General features: G+C 38.8%; 1 protein-coding gene across 1 annotated transcript in view; it reads left to right on the top strand.

The window, feature by feature from the left end:
- Positions 1-18,523, top strand: part of DNAH8 (dynein axonemal heavy chain 8) — a 343,843-nt gene that overhangs the window by 275,896 nt on the left and 49,424 nt on the right. Inside the window, exons 83-85 of the mRNA XM_081246835.1 lie at positions 9,000-9,073; positions 11,613-11,765; positions 12,132-12,287. Coding sequence (XP_081102961.1) covers positions 9,000-9,073; positions 11,613-11,765; positions 12,132-12,287 — 383 coding nt within the window. The remainder of the gene's footprint in view (positions 1-8,999; positions 9,074-11,612; positions 11,766-12,131; positions 12,288-18,523) is intronic.

Here is an 18,523-nt window from a genome sequence, read left to right on the forward strand (position 1 = left end):
ACAGCTATAAGAGAGCAAATTGACAGTAACACAATAATAGTGGGGGACTTTAACACCTCACTTACACCAATGGACAGATCATCCAAACAAAATTAATAAGGAAACACAAGCTTTAAATGATACAATAGACCAGATAGATTTAATTGATATTGATAGGACATTCCATCCCAAAACAGCAGATTACACTTTCATCTCAAGTGCACACAGAACATTCTCCAGGATAAATCACATCTTGGGTCACAAATCAAGCATCAGTAAATTTAAGAAAATTGAAATCACATCAAGCATCTTTTCTGACCACAACATTATGAGATTAGAAATCGATTATAGGGAAAAAATGTAAAAAACACAAACACAAGGAGGCTACACAATATGTTACTAAATAACCAAGAGATCACTGAAGAAATCAAAGAGGAAATCAAAAATTACCTAGACACAATTGACAATGAAAACACAATGATCCAAAACCTATGGGATGCAGCAAAAGCAGTTCTAAGAGGGAAGTTTATAGCAATACAAGCCTACCTCAAGAAACAAGAAAAATGTCAAATAAACAATCTAAACTTACACCTAAAGGAAGTAGAGAAAGAAAAACAAACAAAACCCAAAGTTAGCAGAAGGAAAGAAATCAGAGCAGAAATAAATGAAATAGAAACAAAGAAAACAATAGCAAAGATAATAAAACTAAAAGCTTGTTCTTTGAAAAGATAAACAAAATTGATAAACCATTAGCTAGACTCATCAAGAAAAAGAGGGAGAGGACTCAAATCAATAAAATTAGAAATGAAAAAAGAGAAGTTACAACAGACACCGTAGAAATACAAAGCATCCTAAACAGACTACTACAAGCAAATCTATGCCAATAAAATGGACAACCTGGAAGAAATGGAAAAATTCTTAGAAAGGTACAACCTTCCAAGACTGAATGAGGAAGAAATGGAAAATATGAACAGACCAATCACAAGTAATGAAATTGAAACTGTGATTAAAAATCTTCCAGCAAACAAAGGTCCAGGACCAGATGGCTTCACAGGTGAATTCTATCAAACAGTTAGAGAAGAGCTAACACCCATCCTTCTCAAACTCTTCCAGAAGATTGCAGAGCAAGGAACATTCCAAACTCATTCTATGAGGCCACCATCACCCTGATACCAAAACCAGACAAAGATACTACAAAAAAAGAAATTACACACCAATATCACTGATGAATATAGATGCAAAAATCCTCAACAAAATACTAGCAAGCAGAATCCAAAAACACATTAAAAGGATCATACACCATGATCAAGTGGGATTTATCCCAGGGATGCAAGGATTCTTCAATATACACAAATCAATCAATGTGACACACCGTATTAACAAAATGAAGAATAAAAACCATATGATCATCTCAATAGATGCAGAAAAAGCTTTCAACAAAATTCAACACCCATTTATGATAAAAACTCTCCAGAAAGTGGGCATAGAGGGAACCTACCTCAACATAATAAAGGCCATATATGACAAACCTACAGCAAACATCATTCTCAATGGTGAAAAGCTGAAAGCATTTCCTCTAAGATCAGGAACAAGACAAGGATGTCCACTCTTGCCACTATTATTCAACATCGTTTTGGAAGTCCTAGCCATGGCAATCAGAGAAGGGAAAGAAATAAAAGGAATACAAATTGGAAAAGAAGAAGTAAAACTGTCACTGTTTGCAGATGACATGATACTATGCATAGAGAATCCTAAAGATGCCACCAGAAAGCTAATAGAGCTAGTTAATGAATTTGGTAAAGTTGCAGGATACAAAATTAATGCAGATATCTCTTGCATTCCTATACACTAATGATGAAAAATCTGATAGAGAAATTAAGGAAACAATCCCATTTACAACTTCAAGAAAAAGAATCAAATACCTAGGAATAAACCTACCTAGGAGACAAAAGACCTGTATTCAGAAAACTATAAGACACTGATGAAAGAAATTAAAGATGATACAAACAGATGGAGAGATATACCATGTTCTTGGATTGGAAGAATCAACATTGTGAAAATGACTATACTACCCAAAGCAATCTACAGATTCATTGCAATCCTTATCAAACTACCAATGGCATTTTTCACAGAACTAAGACAAAGAATTTCACAATTTGTATGGAAATGCAAAAGATCCCGAATAGCCAAAGCAATCTTGAGAAATAAAAACAAAGCTGGAGGAATCAGGCTCCCTGACTTCAGACTATGCTACAAAGCTACAGTAATCAAGACAATATGGTACTGGCACAAAAACAGAAATATAGATCAATGGAACAGGATAGAAAGCCCAGAGATAAACCCATGCACCTATGGTCGACTAACCTATGACAAAGGAGGCAAGGATATACAATGGAGAAAAGACAGACTCTTCAATAAGTGGTGCTGGGAAAACTGGACAGCTACATGTAAAAGAATTAAATTAGAAGATTCCCTAACACCATACACAAAAACAAACTCAAAATGGATTAGAGACCTAAATTTAAGAGTGAAAATTATAAAACTCTTAGAGGAAAACATAGAAAGATCACTCTCTGACATAAATCACAGCAAGATCTTTTTTGATCCACCTCCTAGAGTAATGGAAATAAAAACAAAAATAAACAAATGGGACCTAATGAAACTTAAAAGCTTTTACAAAACAAACGAAACTACAAACAAGATGAAAAGACAACCCTCAGAATCGGAGAAAATATTTGCAAATGAATCAACAGACAAAGGATTAATCTCCAAAATATATAAACAGCTCATGCAGCTCAATATTAAAAAAACAAACAACACAATCCAAAAATGGACAGAAGACCTAAATGGACATTTCTCCAAAGAAGACATACAGATGGCCAAGAAGCATATGAAAAGCTGCTCAACATCACTAATTATGAGAAATGCAAATCAAAACTACAATGAGGTATCACCTCACACGAGTTAGAATGGGAATCATCAGAAAATCTACAAACAACAAACGCTGGAGAGGGTGTGGAGAAAGGGAACCCTCTTGCACTGTTGGTGGGAATGTAAATTGATACAGCCACTATGGAGAACAGTATGGAGGTTCCTTAAAAAACTAAAAGTAGAATTACCATACGACCCAGCAATCCCACTACTGGGCATATACCCGGAGAAAACCATAATTCAAAAAGACATATGCACCCCAATGTTCATTGAAGGACTATTTACAATAGCCAGGTCATGGAAGCAACCTAAATGCCCATCAACAGATGAATGGATAAAGAAGATGTGGTACATATATAGGATGGAATATTACTCAGCCATAAAAATGAATGAAATTGGGTCATTTGTAGAGACATAGATGGATCTAGAGACTGTCATACAGAGTCAGAAAGAGAAAAACAAATATCGTATATTAATGCATATATGTGGAACCTAGAAAAATGGTACAGATGAACCGGTTTGCAGGGCAGAAATAGAGACACAGAGGTAGAGAGCAAATGTACAGACACCAAGGGAGGAAAGTGGCGCTGGGGTGGTGGTGGTGGTGGTGTGATGAATTGGGAGATTGGGATTGACACATATACACTAATATGTATAAAATGGATAACTAATAAGAACCTGCTGTATAAAAAAATTAAATAAAATTCAAAAAAAGAAAAAAAGAAGTAAAATGATTGATTTAGTAATCAAAAACTTCCCAACAAAAGAAATACCAGGACTACATGCCTTTATGGGTGAATTCTACTGAATGTTTAATGAATAACACCAATTCTTCACAAATCTTTCCAAAAAATAAAAGAGAATACTTTCCAACTCATTCTATGAGCCCATATTACTCTGATACCAATTCTAGACAAAGACATTAGAAGGAAACCAAAATCCTTTTTGAATATAGAAGCAAAAATTCTCAACAAAATCTATCAAACCAAATCCAGCACCATATAAAAAGGATTATACACCATGACCAAGGGGATTTATCCCAAGAATGCAAGGTTGGTTAAACATATGGAAATTAATCAATGTAATACACCATGTTAACAGAAGAAAGAACAAAAACCACATGGTTATCTTAATAGTTGCAGAAAAAGCATTGAAAAAATCCAACACTCTTTCATGATGAAAGTGCTTAACACACTAGGAATAAAAGGGAACTTCTTCAACCTGATGAGGGCACCTACAAAAACCCTAACATCCTACTTAGTGTTGAAAGACTGAATATTTTTCCCCAAACATCAGGAGCAAGAGAAGAATGTCTACTTGTACTTCTACTCAGCACTGTATTGGAGGTTTTAGTCAGACCAGAAGAAGAAATAAATGGCATTCATACTGGAAAAGAAGAAGTAAAACCATCTTAATTTGAAGATGACATGATTTTGCATATAGAAAATCCTAAGCAGTCCACCAAAAGACTACTAGGGCTAATAAACAAGTTCAACAAGATTGCAGAACACAAGATCCTATTCGAAAATCCATTGTTTTTCTACACACTAGCAAGAACAGACCAAAAATTAATATATAAACAAACCAAAAATTTATATAATTATAAATGCAATTTCATTTACAATATCATAAAAGATACTTAGGAATAAATTTAACAAAGAAGTGCAAAACTTGTGTGTTGAAAACTACAAAACAGTTGAAAAAGAAGATATAATAATGATAATAATGATGATGATAAAAATAGAAAGACATCCCATGTTCATGGATAGAAAGACTTTATTTTTTTATTGTTATTATTATTATTTTGGCCATGCTGCCCAACTTGTGGGATTTTACTTCCCTGACCAGGGATTGAAACTGGGCCATGGCAGTGAAAGTGTTGAGTCCTAACCACTGGACTGCCAAGGAATTCCCGGAAGACTTTAAATTGATAAGATGGCGGCACTCTCCAAATTGATCTAACAGCTTTAAAGCAACTCCCATCAAAATCCCAGCTGCCTTTTTTTGGTGGAAATTGACAAGCTGATCCTAAAATTCATATGGAAACACATGGAACCCAGAATAGCCAGAACAACCTTGTAAAAGAAGAACAAAGGTGTAGGACTCATACTTCCTGATTTTTAAAACCTACTACAAAGCTACAGTAATCAGACAGAATGGTACTGGCATAAGGATAGACATATATATCAATGAAATAGAATTGGGGGTCCAGAAATAACCCTCATTTATGGTCAGCTGTTTCTTAACAAGGGTGCCAGACCATTCAATGGAGAAAAGACAGCCTCTTCAACAAACCATGCTGGAAAAACTAATTTCTATCAATACTTTCAAAAGAATAAAGTTTGACCTTTATTTCACACCATCTACAAAAATTAACTCAAAATTATCAGAGACATAAATATAAGAGCTAAAACTATCAAACTCTTAGAAGAAAATGTAGTAATAAATCTTTGTGACTGGATTAGGCAGTAATTTTCTAGATATGACACTTAAAACATGGGAAACAAAAGAGAAAACAGATAAATCGGACTTAAACAAAATTAAAAACTTTTGTACTTCAACGAATACCATCAAGAAAGTGAAAAAGACAACCTATTAATACAATATGAGAGAAAATATTTGCAAATAATATATCTGATAAGGATCTGGTATACAGAATGTAAAAAGAACTTCTTACAATGCAAAAATAAAGAGTCAAATAACCCGGTTAAAAAATGAGCCATTGATTCGAATAGACATTTCTCCAAAGAAGATATACATATGGCCAATAAGCACATGAAGAGTTACTCAGCACCATTAATCATTAGGGAAATGGATATCCAAACTACAGTGAGATACCACTTCATTTCAAGACGACTATAATCAAAAAGATGGACAATAGCAAGTGTTGACAAGGATGCAGAAAAATTAGAACTTTTATACATTGCTGATGGAACTGTAAAGTGGTGCAGCTGCTTTGGAAAACAGCCTGGCAGTTCCTCAAAAATTTAAGCATAGAATTGCAATAAGACCCAACAATTCTACTCCTAAGTCTATATCTAAGAGAACTGACAACATGTCCACACAAAGGCTTATATATGAATGTTCATAGCAACATTATTCATACTAGCCAAAAAGTGGAAACAACCCAAATGTCCATCAGCTGATGAATGTGTAAACAAAATATAGTACATCTGTATAATGGACTACTACTCAGCCATAAAGAGGAATGAAGTTGTGATGCATGCTACAATATGGATGAACCTTGAAAATATTATGCTAAGTAAAAGAAGACAGACACAAAAGGTCACATATAATTCCATTTATATGAAATGTCTAGAATAGAGATAGAAAGTAGATTAGTGGTTGCTAGAGTGGGAGAGGGTGATGGGGACTGCTAATGGATGTGGAGTTCCTTTTTGGTTTGATGAAAATGATCTGAAATTGGACAGTAGTAATGGTTCCATAACTCTATGAATATACTAAAAAAACATTGAATTGTAGACTTTAAAGGGGTAAGTTTTATGATATGTGAATTATATCTGTTTTTAAAGTTTGAGAAAATATTTATTGAGTATCTATTGAGTGCTACACACTGTCTAGGTGCTGGATAAGCCACCATGGTATAAGTCCCTTGTGGAGCTGATGTTCTAGTGTCGGGGGAAAACAGACAGTAATTAATTAACACGTGAGTATATAATATGCTAAAAAGTATGTAATATGCTAAGAAAAAGTAGGGTAAGGGGCAGAGTGACAGGGATAGGTATGCTGTACTAGATCAGATGGTCAGGGAAGGCCTTGTTGAGAAGGTGAGGAAGGCCTTGTTGAGAAGGTGAGGAAGACCTGAGATGTAAGGAATTAGTCAGTGGAGCATTCGAGGAGACACATTTCAGACAGAGGGAACAGAGGTGAGGCTGGAGTGTGCCTGGGGAGGAGGGAAGAGGCCAGTGTGGCTGGAGAAGAGTGAATGAATGGTGGTGAGATCCTAAAAAGTGTGTGTGTGTGTGTGTGTGTGTGTGTAGAGCGCGGCAGCAGTGGGAGCCAATTGTGTAGGGTCTTAGAGGTAAGAATTTGAATTGGATTCTGGATTTTGTGCAGAATGAAATGAGAAGCCATCGGATGTTTCTGAGCAGAGGATGGACGTAATCTGATTTAGGATTTGACAGAATTCCTCTGTCTGCCATGGGAAGAATAACTAGTAGAGAAAAAGAGTGGGAGAGAGGTAACCAGTTAGTAGGCTACTGCAAGAATACAGGCAAGAGGTGATGGACCGGGGAATAAAAGTGTAGATGTCCAGAAGTGGTCAGATTCTGGGTTTGTTTTGAAGGAATACCTCTAAGTCTCCTCTTGACCACTTACCCAGGTCAAGATAAGAAACCCAGGCCACCTGAACAAAAACCAGTTCTTCCTTTTAAAAGGTGTATTTCAGAAGAGTTGGAAGGACAGGGGAGATAGATTGTGGCTCATGCTCACATGTTAATACTTTTGTCCCTATCAAACTTTCCTCCATTGACCTACCTAACATTTGTGGGTTCTTCTGAAACAAGAGGGGCTCTATCTCTTTGTACAATTTGGAGGCTCCTCCCTCTCAAGTTCCACCTCTCCTTCCTTCTCCTATTATAGGGTGTGTGGATTCTTCTCAGATGCCCTGGGAGCAATGCCTGGTTTCCCTTGAGCAGGAGACATTCATGAGGGCTTTGGTGGGGAAATCCAGCTTTGTTCAGTGACCTTTGGACAACTGCAGTTCCCAGTTTTTCAAGCAGTGCTCTGCCATCCTCTCTCAGGCACCCACTGCAGAGTTTCACCCTGTGACCCTGAGTCCACAAATAATCCTAATGCTGCACCCTACAAACCCTCACAGAATCTCTGGCCATTAACCTCATGGTGCTATATTTTAAATGGTGTGCCCTGGCAACTTCTTCTCTGGTGCCTGACATACTTCTAACTCCACCCCGTGAATTTCTCTCATCCTCTGTACCTTCTAAAGTTTCCAAATCAGCCTCATTGTTTGCCCAGCTACAGCAGCCCTTTTTTTCTGAGGATTCAGGCTCCTCCAGTAGAGTAGGGCAAAAGCATACACTGCTTCACAATGTCTCCATTGACCTCATTTCCCTGTGCCTCTAGAGATCTAGAGATCATGCCTCTAATATTCAAGAAGACCTGGGTCCACAAAGACTTGCCTAAAAGTTAATTTCCAATTCCAGTTTCACAAGCATGATTTAGAGACTCCTGCAATTTAGTGAATTCATGTGGCAGGCACAAGTGTGGTTCTCTGCCTGGAACATCAAATTCACTAATAAGCCTATATAGTGTATATTTTGCTGAATTATAATCACACCTCTAATCTTGGAGCGGTCTCCACTTTTTCTTCATGCTCAGTTGGTGATTTAAGATGGTGATTTAATCCTGAGGAGCAGTTATCCCTGAATATAGCCCTCATGGGGCTGAGCTGCCACAAGTTCCATCTTGGAAAATGGACAAATATGCAAACAAAACCCAAACAGACAGACAAAACACTGCAAACTTGACATTGTAAAAGAATAAAAAGCCAACTAAATCTTTACTGAAGCATCTGATAAAACACCAAAAAAATATTCTAATCAAAACACAGAACAGGGAACTCTACTCAGTGCTCTGTGGTGACCTAAATGGGAAGGAAATCTAAAAAAGAGTGGGTATATGTATATGTATAACTGATTCACTTTGCTGTACAGCAGAAACAAATACAACATTGTAAAGCAACTATACTCCAATATAATTTAATTTAAAAATTTAGCAAAACTCAAAAATCCTCTTTCCCACTTAATGCCTATGATAGCCTTATAGCTGCCTCTCCCCCATCAATCTACCTCCTCGTTATCTCCAAAGACCCCAGAACTCTCTAAAAGACCTGCCTTGTGCCTTTTGTCTCTCTTTCCTTGTCCTTCCCATTCCAATTTCTGCTCCACTCATTTCTCTCATCAACACAACTGAAAGCCAGACTTGTTTGAATAATAAAGTCTCCTTAGAAGCCACGGAGGAGGGAGGCTATGACCATTCAGAAATTAATTTTTTGTCCCAATCCTGTTATAAAATTTATGTTTTATCATAGTGATCTTTCTGTGTTACAGAATGCAGAACTATCTCAATGGGGCAAGGACAAGAAGTACATGCTCGAAAGCTGATTCAGATGTCAATGCAGCAGGTATGTAGCAATGGACAACTGCTCTTCATGCAACATTCTTGATATTATTCCTCTAGCCATCTGTTCTACTTAGGACCAACACAGTGATGGGTAAAGCGTTCTACCTGTGATGCTCAATCATTATTTTTCATTTTTATTTATGTATATAGAGTCAACCTTTGATTTCCTACAAATTTTAAACCTCCAGCTAGTTTGCTCCTGACATCCCCACAAACTACTTGTTCCATTTTCTATAGTATACACTCCATTTTATTTTCACTAAATATTTTTTGATAATTTGGCAGCCACACTTTCTGGTTCCTAACGGATGCAGCTCTAGCAGTCTTGCAATGTCATGTTCAATATTAATAGATAGTGCTTAAGAAGTGACAGATTGAGACAGTCAAATTTCAATTTTCAGTTAAAGTGATACTTTCATTTTTCATTAATGGATAGTTTCAGGCAAATAAGAAATATTTGAGGGTGTTATGTTTAAATATTGATAATGGTTTTTATTGAAAATTGCAAACTGGATGGAATGTTGAGAACTATTTTTCATCACACCTAATAAATACACAGGTCATTAATTTTCTAGAAATGGTTGGTAGATAGCAATTTCAGCAGCAATAAGAAATTGCACCATTTATAAAAATAAAATAAGATCTTGGTTTATTTTTAAGCTTTTGATCTCATAATGTCTGTAGCAACTGTGGTGCAGCTTTTCCTGGGAATTAATGACTGGAGAGGGCTAATGGGCTAAAACTCTGCTTGGTTCATCAAAGTTTCAGGCTAGTCATTAATTCTCAACTGTGCCAAGCCTTAATCTTTACCACTTAATTAAATTCAATAATATACTGTATTTAATTTATATATATCAAAGAAATTATATATAATTATTTTTACTCAGATCAAATAATTCACTCTATTGAGTGATTTGAGAGTTTGACTTTGGGCCTTAAATAATTTCTTTAGTTTCCATGAGTGAGAAACTTCTAAATTTGGTACAGCATTCACAATAACCTTCTTTGGAATATTAGCTTTTATAACTTCCATGTTCTGTGTCTCAAGGTAGGATAAATATTGATAATAATGGCGTTATCAAACAAACAAACAAACAACAACAGTAACCCATGAATAGGTGCAGCCACACCGCCACTTGAAAGATTTAGGATAAAGCTGACACTGTGGAATGCAGATCAGGGTATCAGAGAGTAACTGGATCCACGATGACACAAACCAACCATGAAGTCCATCTTGGTCTAGACACCCCAGTTGTCTAGACCAGCAAGTCCCCTTTGCTGCTTAAGCCAGTCTGAGTTCTGTTTTCTCTTGCAGTAGAAGGCGTATATACAGGCCTTACCATATATACACTAAGCTCAATGATTTGTAGCTGTATTTATCTGATCTCATTATATAAGTATATCAAGATATTGTCTGGCTAATAAACTCTGTTCTTATAGAACTGTGACAGTCATGTGACTTACATTGTTAAAGAAGGTTTTATCAAGTATTTAGATAGTGCTTAGAAAGTTTTGTGGTTTCAGGAATATCTGGGAGCAGTGATGGTAAAGAATAAGGTTTAATATTATGGTAGCAAATGTCACCAAATGTACTTTATTGCCTCTGGTGAAATAAAATTTGTCTTTTAAGTCAGGAGAAGAAAACTTAAGCATAAAATTCTCTCTGCTCATTTGGGCCTCCTCCCTCCCCTTTTAGTGTACAATGTGCATCTGCATCACTCATTAACCAGACCTCCTCAAAGGTGGGAATGCCTGCTCAAATGCAAAGATCAATTTTTTTTCCCTTTCTTCTGACGCTAGCCAGGTAACTTCTTAAAAGATTAGCATGCTTTTCCAACTCTGCAGGGAGTCATGGTGACTTGTTGCTGGCTTTGTATGTGTACCTGGACTGTGTATCTTTGGTGAACCTCATGTGAAATGTCAGCATGTCATTTTGATGTATGATCCTTTGTCTCAAAAATGTATATGACTCTGCCTTTGACTTCTAACAGGCAAGACAGTTCTCAGAGCTTCTGTCTCCCAGGCTATAATCCTCAGTTTGGCTCAAATAAAATTCTCTCTTTTCTTCCTAACTTGATTGTTCATGAATTTTTGTCGACACCTCCAACTTTTATGAGGTAATGTGTGTATCTCTTTGTGACAGTGGACGACTTGGTTTCAGGATGAGTCCCTTCTGATTTACCTTAGGCAGGACAATTTAAGTTACAAATTCCAAAATACCCATTCCCACCATTAGATGGTGCACACACTGTACTTAAACAAGTCTGACTTCAAATTTTAACTTTTGTTCCCTTCTAAACCAAGGGTGGCAGGATACAATCATTTTGAACCCACTTGATTCCAAGTAACCAGCTTTACAACTAACAGAAAAAAGAAGATTGTATTGACATATAACACTTTCATTAAAATATATGTGACCAAAACAGATTATTCTTATGCCCTGAGTAAAAGTTTCAAAAAATTTGCTTGTATGTTTTGTTTTATTAAAGTCATAGCAAAAAAGTTATAAGGAATTAATATGAAATCATTTTTGAATACAGGGTGGCTGGGTATTACTGCAGAATTGTCACCTTTGCCTAGAATTCATGGAAGAATTGCTAGAGACATTAACTACCACTGATGCCAGCGATGATACTTTCCGAGTGTGGATAACTACCGAGCCCCATGATCGGTTTCCCATTACATTGCTTCAGGTTTGTTACTGTGAGATAAGTATCCTTTCCTTGAGTGTTATACAAATAAAGATGGCACAACTGTGATTATGGGAAGATGGCAAACATAACAGAGCTTTCTGGTCCAGTAGAGGCTGCGTTGCAAAATCTTATGCCATTATCATCAAAATCTTGACTATATTTATTAAGATTATATGGTAAAGATTCCCACAGAAGAGTTATAAGACTCAGTATTAATTTATTGGGTTTTAGCTCTGATCAATGTAAGTAGCTTACACGGTGCCCATTTATGTACCATAAGATATTGTTGGCTGATGTGTTGTAATTTCTATTTTATTCTTCACAGTAATTTATAGAAACAAAACTACTATTTGCTTTTTACGACAGACTTCTCTCAAATTCACTAATGAGCCACCCCAAGGCGTTCGCGCAGGTTTGAAAAGAACATTTGCTGGAATTAATCAAGACCTCCTGGATATCAGTAATTTACCCATGTGGAAGCCAATGCTTTACACTGTAGCATTTTTACACTCCACTGTGCAGGTAACTTCTGAGAGCAGTTTGCACATTTAGAGGATGCTAATGATGTTACATTTGCCTCTCTGCTGCACTCTCTGCTCTCCTCACCTTGCTTTCTTTTTCCTTCATGGCACTTTTCCCCACCTGGCACAGGACATGCATATTTGTTTATGTATTTATGTGTCCTCCTGCCCCCGCCCCCCCACCTTGGCCCCTAGAGTATAAGATTCTCCAGGGCAATGACTTTGTTCTTTTGTAACTGCTGGGTCTCCCCCGTGACAGCAGCAGCTGGGGCATTGCCAGAGCTCAATAAATATTTGTGGGATGAACAAACGGATTACTGTGATAGGAGCTTGGTCTTGAAAGTGCCTGTGCTGGCCAGGAATGTTATGTACACCATCTCATGTAATACTAACAGCCACCTTTCAAGGTAGGATTTATCACCATCTTACAAGTGAGGAAATTGAGACTCAGAGAGGTTAAGTTCCTTCCTAAACAATAGATCTAGCAGTCAAGCCCCATGCTGTCTACCCTGGATACAATTATGTTTCAACCCTCCTCCCACCGGTGACAGAAGTGGTGGTGTTGGGAAGAGGAGTCACAAGGGTCACCTGTCTTCTTCACGTTGTTTGCTCTTTGCTTTTACTGTGTACTTATATAGTCATTTAATCATTTTATGGCTGCCCAGCAACATCTCTATAGGATTATTTTCATTTTGTTATTGCTTTGTTCTCTATTTGAATTTTGCATTTTGTTCTGTATTTGAAAGCTGTATAATTTTAATGTACTTGATTCACTCCTTGATTTCACAGAGAGATAAAGGGACTCCTTTAACTCTTTCCTATATTCCTTTTCTCCCTGAGGTGGGAGTGAAGACAAAATGAATCAACTGGCTTAAACCAGGAGTCATGGCTCAGCTGTGCACAGCGGCCGGCAGAGCTTGGCCTCATCTCTACCAACCCTGCCCAAAGGTGGAGGGAAATTTGGTGCCCACCCCAGAAAATACTGGGCGTGTTTACCCGTAGGTTCCTTGTCCCCACCACTTTACCAGGTTTCATGCTGCCCAACAGAGAGGGCTGTTTAGAGGGGACAGCTGGTGTTTATCTGTCCCCCAATTCTGAGAGACTTAAAATCAGGTTAAATGCTTTGCAGGTGGTTATTTTTGCTAAGTTCCATTGTGGCCTTTGGATTGATTGTAAAGTACAGCTTTCAAGTCACTGAAGCTGATTTCATATTTCTTATCTGGGAATTGTTGGGTTTGCTAGGCCTTATCACACTCTAATACAAATATTGCTTTAAACTCTGTTATTTAAAGCCCAATTCACAAATAATAAATTTTATGATTCTTTTCCTAGTAGTGATGATTCAACTCTTCCACTGTGCTTATCACAGACAGGTGACTGGGGGGTATTTTCCATATGGTCAACATGGCAACCTGTGTTTTTAGTGGCCATTATCCAAGGGTTAAAAAGAAGAACAGGACCATGGGCCAGTCATGGGGCCGAAGTGTGCTTGCACTTAAAGTGGCTTGTATTTGGGTTAAAACAGAAAAAAATCTCCACTGCTAAGGCCATGAAGCTAACAGTGGCATGTCTATGAAAAAAAAAGGTTGTGAAGATCTCTTAAAATCCAATCATAGTGTGTTAGAAAGAGCACTTCACGGAGAGTCAGGAAGCCTGGACTTTAGACTTGTTGTGACAACAATTAGCTACGTAAGGTTGGTCAAGTTACGTCCCTCTCGAGGCTTCTGTTTCCCCATCTGTGTGTTTAGAGGCAGAAGGAGGTGATCTTTCAAGATTTTTCCCATTTCTAACATTCTGTTGTCTAGTTCTGTGACTATACAAGGAGTGCAGATAATTCAAGCATTTTCCCCTCGGTTCTAGTTTTATCAATTTCAGAAATGTTTACTGTGATATTGCCTAAACATATTCTTTTCTTGGTTAGGATAAAGCCAGCTTGATAGAAAAATCCGGAATTCTTTAGGGGCTTGTGGTCCTGGGTCAGCACCATCTGCATCACCTGGGGACTTGTAAGAGATGAATTTCAGGCCCCACCCAGACCTACTGAATCAGAACCTGCATTGTGATAAGATGCCCAAGTGATTCGTGTGCACATTAGAGTTTAACACACAACTGTTACAGGAAGGATTGTTCTGAATAGACAGATTGTGGCTTATATTTTTCTAGTGTTGGATATAATAGTCAAGTACCTGATTTTCTTTTTTTAACATCTTCATTAGAGTATAATTGCTTTACAATGGTGTGTTAGTTTCTGCTGTATAACAAAGTGAATCAGCTATACATATACATATATCACCATATCCCCTCCCTCTTGCATCTCCCTCCCACCCTCCCTATCCCACCCCTCTAGGTGGACACAAAGCACGGAGCTGATCTCCCTGTGCTATGCGGCTGCTTCCCACTAGCTATCTATTTTACATTTGGAGTGTTTATATGTCCATGCCACTCTCTCACTTCGTCCCAGCTTACCCTTCCCCCTCCCAGTGTCCTCAAGTCCATTCTCTATGTCTGCGTCTTTATTCCTGTCCTGCCCCTAGGTTCTTCAGAACTTTCTTTTTTTTTTTTTTAGATTCCATATATATATATATGTGTTAGCATATGGTATTTGTTTGTCTCTTTCTGACTTACTTCACTCTGTATGACAGTCTCTAGGTCCATCCACCTCACTATAAATAACTCAATTTCGTTTCTTTTTATGGCTGACTAATATTCCATTGTATATATGTGCCACCTCTTCTTTATCCATTCATATGTTGTTGGACACTTAGGTTGCTTCCATGTCCTGGCAATTGTAAATAGTGCTGCAATGAACATTGTGGTACATGTCTGTTTTTGAATTATGATTTTCTCAGGGCATATGTCCAGTAGTGGGATTGCTGGGTCATATGGTAGCTCTATTTTCAGTTTTTTAAGGAACATCCATACTGTTCTCCATAGTGGCTGTATCAAATTACATTCCCACCAACAGTGCAAGAGGGTTTCCTTTTCTCCACACCCTCTCCAGCATTTATTGTTTGTAGATTTTTTGATGATGGCCATTCTGACCAGTGTGAGGTGATATCTCATTGTAGTTTTGATTTGCATGTCTCTAATGATTAGTGATGTTGACAATCCTTTCGTGTGTTTGTTGGCAATCTGTATATCTTCTTGGGAGAAATGTCTATTTAGATCTGCTGCCCATTTTTGGATTGGGTTGTTTGTTTTTTTGATATTGAGCTGCCTGAGCTGCTTGTATATTTTAGAGATTAATCCTTTGTCAGTTGCTTCATTTGCAAATATTTTCTCCCATTCTGAGGGTTGTCTTTTCTTCTTGTTTATGGTTTCCTTTGCTGTGCAAAAGCTTGTAAGTTTCATTAGGTCCCATTTGTTTATTTTTGTTTTTATTTCCATTTCTCTAGGAGATGAGTCAAAAAGGATCTTGCTGTGACTTATGTCGTAGAGTGTTCTGCCTATGTTTTCCTCTAAGAGTTTTATAGCGTCTGACCTTACATTTAGGTCTTTAATCCATTTTGAGTTTATTTTTGTGTATGGTGTTAGGAAGTGTTCTAATTTAATTCTTTTGCATGTAGCTGTCCAGTTTTCCCAACACCACTTATTGAAGAGGCTGTCTTTTCTCCATTGTTTATTCTTGCCTCATTTATCAAAGATAAAGTGGGTTTATCTCTGGGTTTTCTATTCTGTTCCATTGATCTATATTTCTATTTTTGTGCCAGTACCATACTGTCTTGATTACTATAGCTTTGTAGTATAGTGTGAAGTCTGGGAGCCTGAATCCTCCAGCTCTGTTTTTCTTTCTCAAGATTGCTTTGGCTATTTGGGGTCTTTTGTGTTTCTATACAAATTGTGAAATTCTTTGTTCTAGTTCTGTGAAAAATGCCATTGGTAGTTTGATAGGGATTACATTGAATCTGTAGATTGCTTTGGGTAGTATAGTCACTTTCACAATGTTGATTCTTCCAATCCAAGAACATGGTATATCTCTCCATCTGTTTGTATCATCTAATTTCTTTCATCAGTGTCTTATAGTTTTCTGCATACAAGTCTTTTCCTGATTCGTTAATCGATGAATTGATTCCTCCAAATTTACCTGGATATCCCTTGCTTTATACAAACACGATGTATATACTTTTGTCCGTGCAGAGATTGAAAAAAAGAAGAGGGAATTGGTTCATGTCACATAATATGAAGCTTCTGGGCTGGGGAGAGTGTTGCCGAAACTTGGCCCCTGTTCACCCTTCTGAGTAGAAATGCAGAGACAGAGTTTTGGGTGGAGTAGAAAAGAATAGCTTTATTGCTTTGTCAGGCAGAGGGGACCACAGCAGGCTAATGCCCTCAAAACTGTGTGTACCTGGGGGCTTCCCTGGTGGCGCAGTGGTTGAGAGTCCGCCTGCCGATGCAGGGGACGCGGGTTCGTGCCCCGGTCCGGGAAGATCCCACATGCCGCGGAGCGGCTGGGCCCGTGAGCCATGGCCGCTGAGCCTGCGCGTCCCGAGCCTGTGCTCCGCAACGGGAGAGGCCACGGCAGTGAGAGGCCCGCGTACCGCAAAAAAAAAAAAAAAAAAAAAAAAAAAAAACTGTGTGTACCATCCTGGAGGGGGTAGTGAGGAGTCTTATAATGTTCAAGGAACAGGGCGTGGTCAGCTTGTACGCATTCTTCTGATTGGTTTGTGGTGAGGTAATTGGGAGTCAGCATCATCAATCGTTTGGTTCCAGCTGGTCTGGGGTCTATGTGCTTGTGGGCAGCATACAGTTAACTTCTTCCACCTTGTGGGGGTTTCAGTATCTATGAGACAGTTCAAAGGACACAGCTCAGAATATTATCTGTAGTCCTTGAGGAAGAACTAAAGGTCCTTGACTTTGTTTAATGACTAAAGCATTATTATTTGGTCTTGTTTTTTCTTTTCTTTTTGTATTTTCTCACCTCTCTGATTAAATTTATTCTTTGACTGAAGTTTTTCTACAGACAATAGGCAGGTGGAGGACATGGGTGGGAGGTTCTATCCTGGGAAGTCCTCAGAGGTTCCTGCTCGGTTACAAGGGGTTCATGTTGGAATCCATAACACATGAGAATGCAGGACCTAGTGGTAAAGTAGCCAACCCCTGCCTGCCCTCCAGTGTGTTTCTCTTACTGAATCAAAGTTTGGCATCATGCCATCAACTCACCCCAGCTCAAGAGCATCACGTGTTATGCGGACCCTACTCTTGTTGCAGAGGGCAAAATGAGCATCCCTCCTCTCCTATAAGAAGGGGAAGTAGATTTGGCTGGTCAAGGACAACTTTCTTGGGTAGAAGAGTGGTGGAGGGTGTCTTGGGATGGGAGCAGGATTACCCAGTAGAAGTGGGTGCGCTGCCATGGGAACCTGCATAGTTGCACCAGCCACTTCTGCACTAAGCTCTGCTTGCTTCCTACTCCCCCTGGCTTCCCTCCCCTCTCCTCCAGGAACTTGACATCCACGTTGGCCAGGAGGTTACTGCAGCAGTGGCTGCTCTTGCTGCAGTCGGCTGATGTCTCTGCCTCGGCCAGCCAGCCCTCCTGCCCTCCCCATGGGAGCCTTTCATCCCCAGCACCATGGGGCACGACTCTGCTTATTTGGCCACTACTTCCTGAGAATGTTTCCCGCATCCTCTTATTTATTTATTTATGGCTGTGTTGGGTCTTCGTGCTGCTGCATGTGGGCCCTCTCTAGTTGCAGCAAGCGGGGCCCACTCTTTGCTGCAGTGTGCGGGCCTCTCACCGCAGCAGCTTCTATTGTTGCTGAGCATGGGCTCTAGGCGCGTGGGTTTCAGCAGCTGTGGCACATGAGCTCAGTAGTTGTGGCTCACGGGCTCTAGAGCGCAGGCTCAGTAATTGTGGCTCATGGGCCCAATTGCTCTGCAGCATGCGGGATCCTCCCAGACCAGGGCTCGAACCCATGTCTCAGCATTGGCAGGTGGATTCTCAACCGCTGCACCCTCTTGAAGATGACTCTAGGGGGAAACTTCCCTCTGGCCTCAATATTCACTCTCTACATTTTGCCAGAAACTCCAGTGTAGCACTGTTCTGGCCTTCAGAGCAAGCCCACACTCACCCTTCAGGATTTTAATTTTAAATATATACCTTCCTCCAAAGTCTTGGTCTTCTGACATTCAACAATTCTTCTTCAACAATTCCATCTGTAGTCTCCTCCCAACACCTCCTGCAGGTCACAATAACGTTTCCTGTTTTGTTCCTATTGATAGTCAATATACTGCCCCTTGTAG

The sequence above is a fragment of the Mesoplodon bidens genome, assembly GCF_964165515.1.
Source record: "Mesoplodon bidens genome assembly, chromosome: 10".
NCBI classification, from domain to species: domain Eukaryota; kingdom Metazoa; phylum Chordata; class Mammalia; order Artiodactyla; family Ziphiidae; genus Mesoplodon; species Mesoplodon bidens.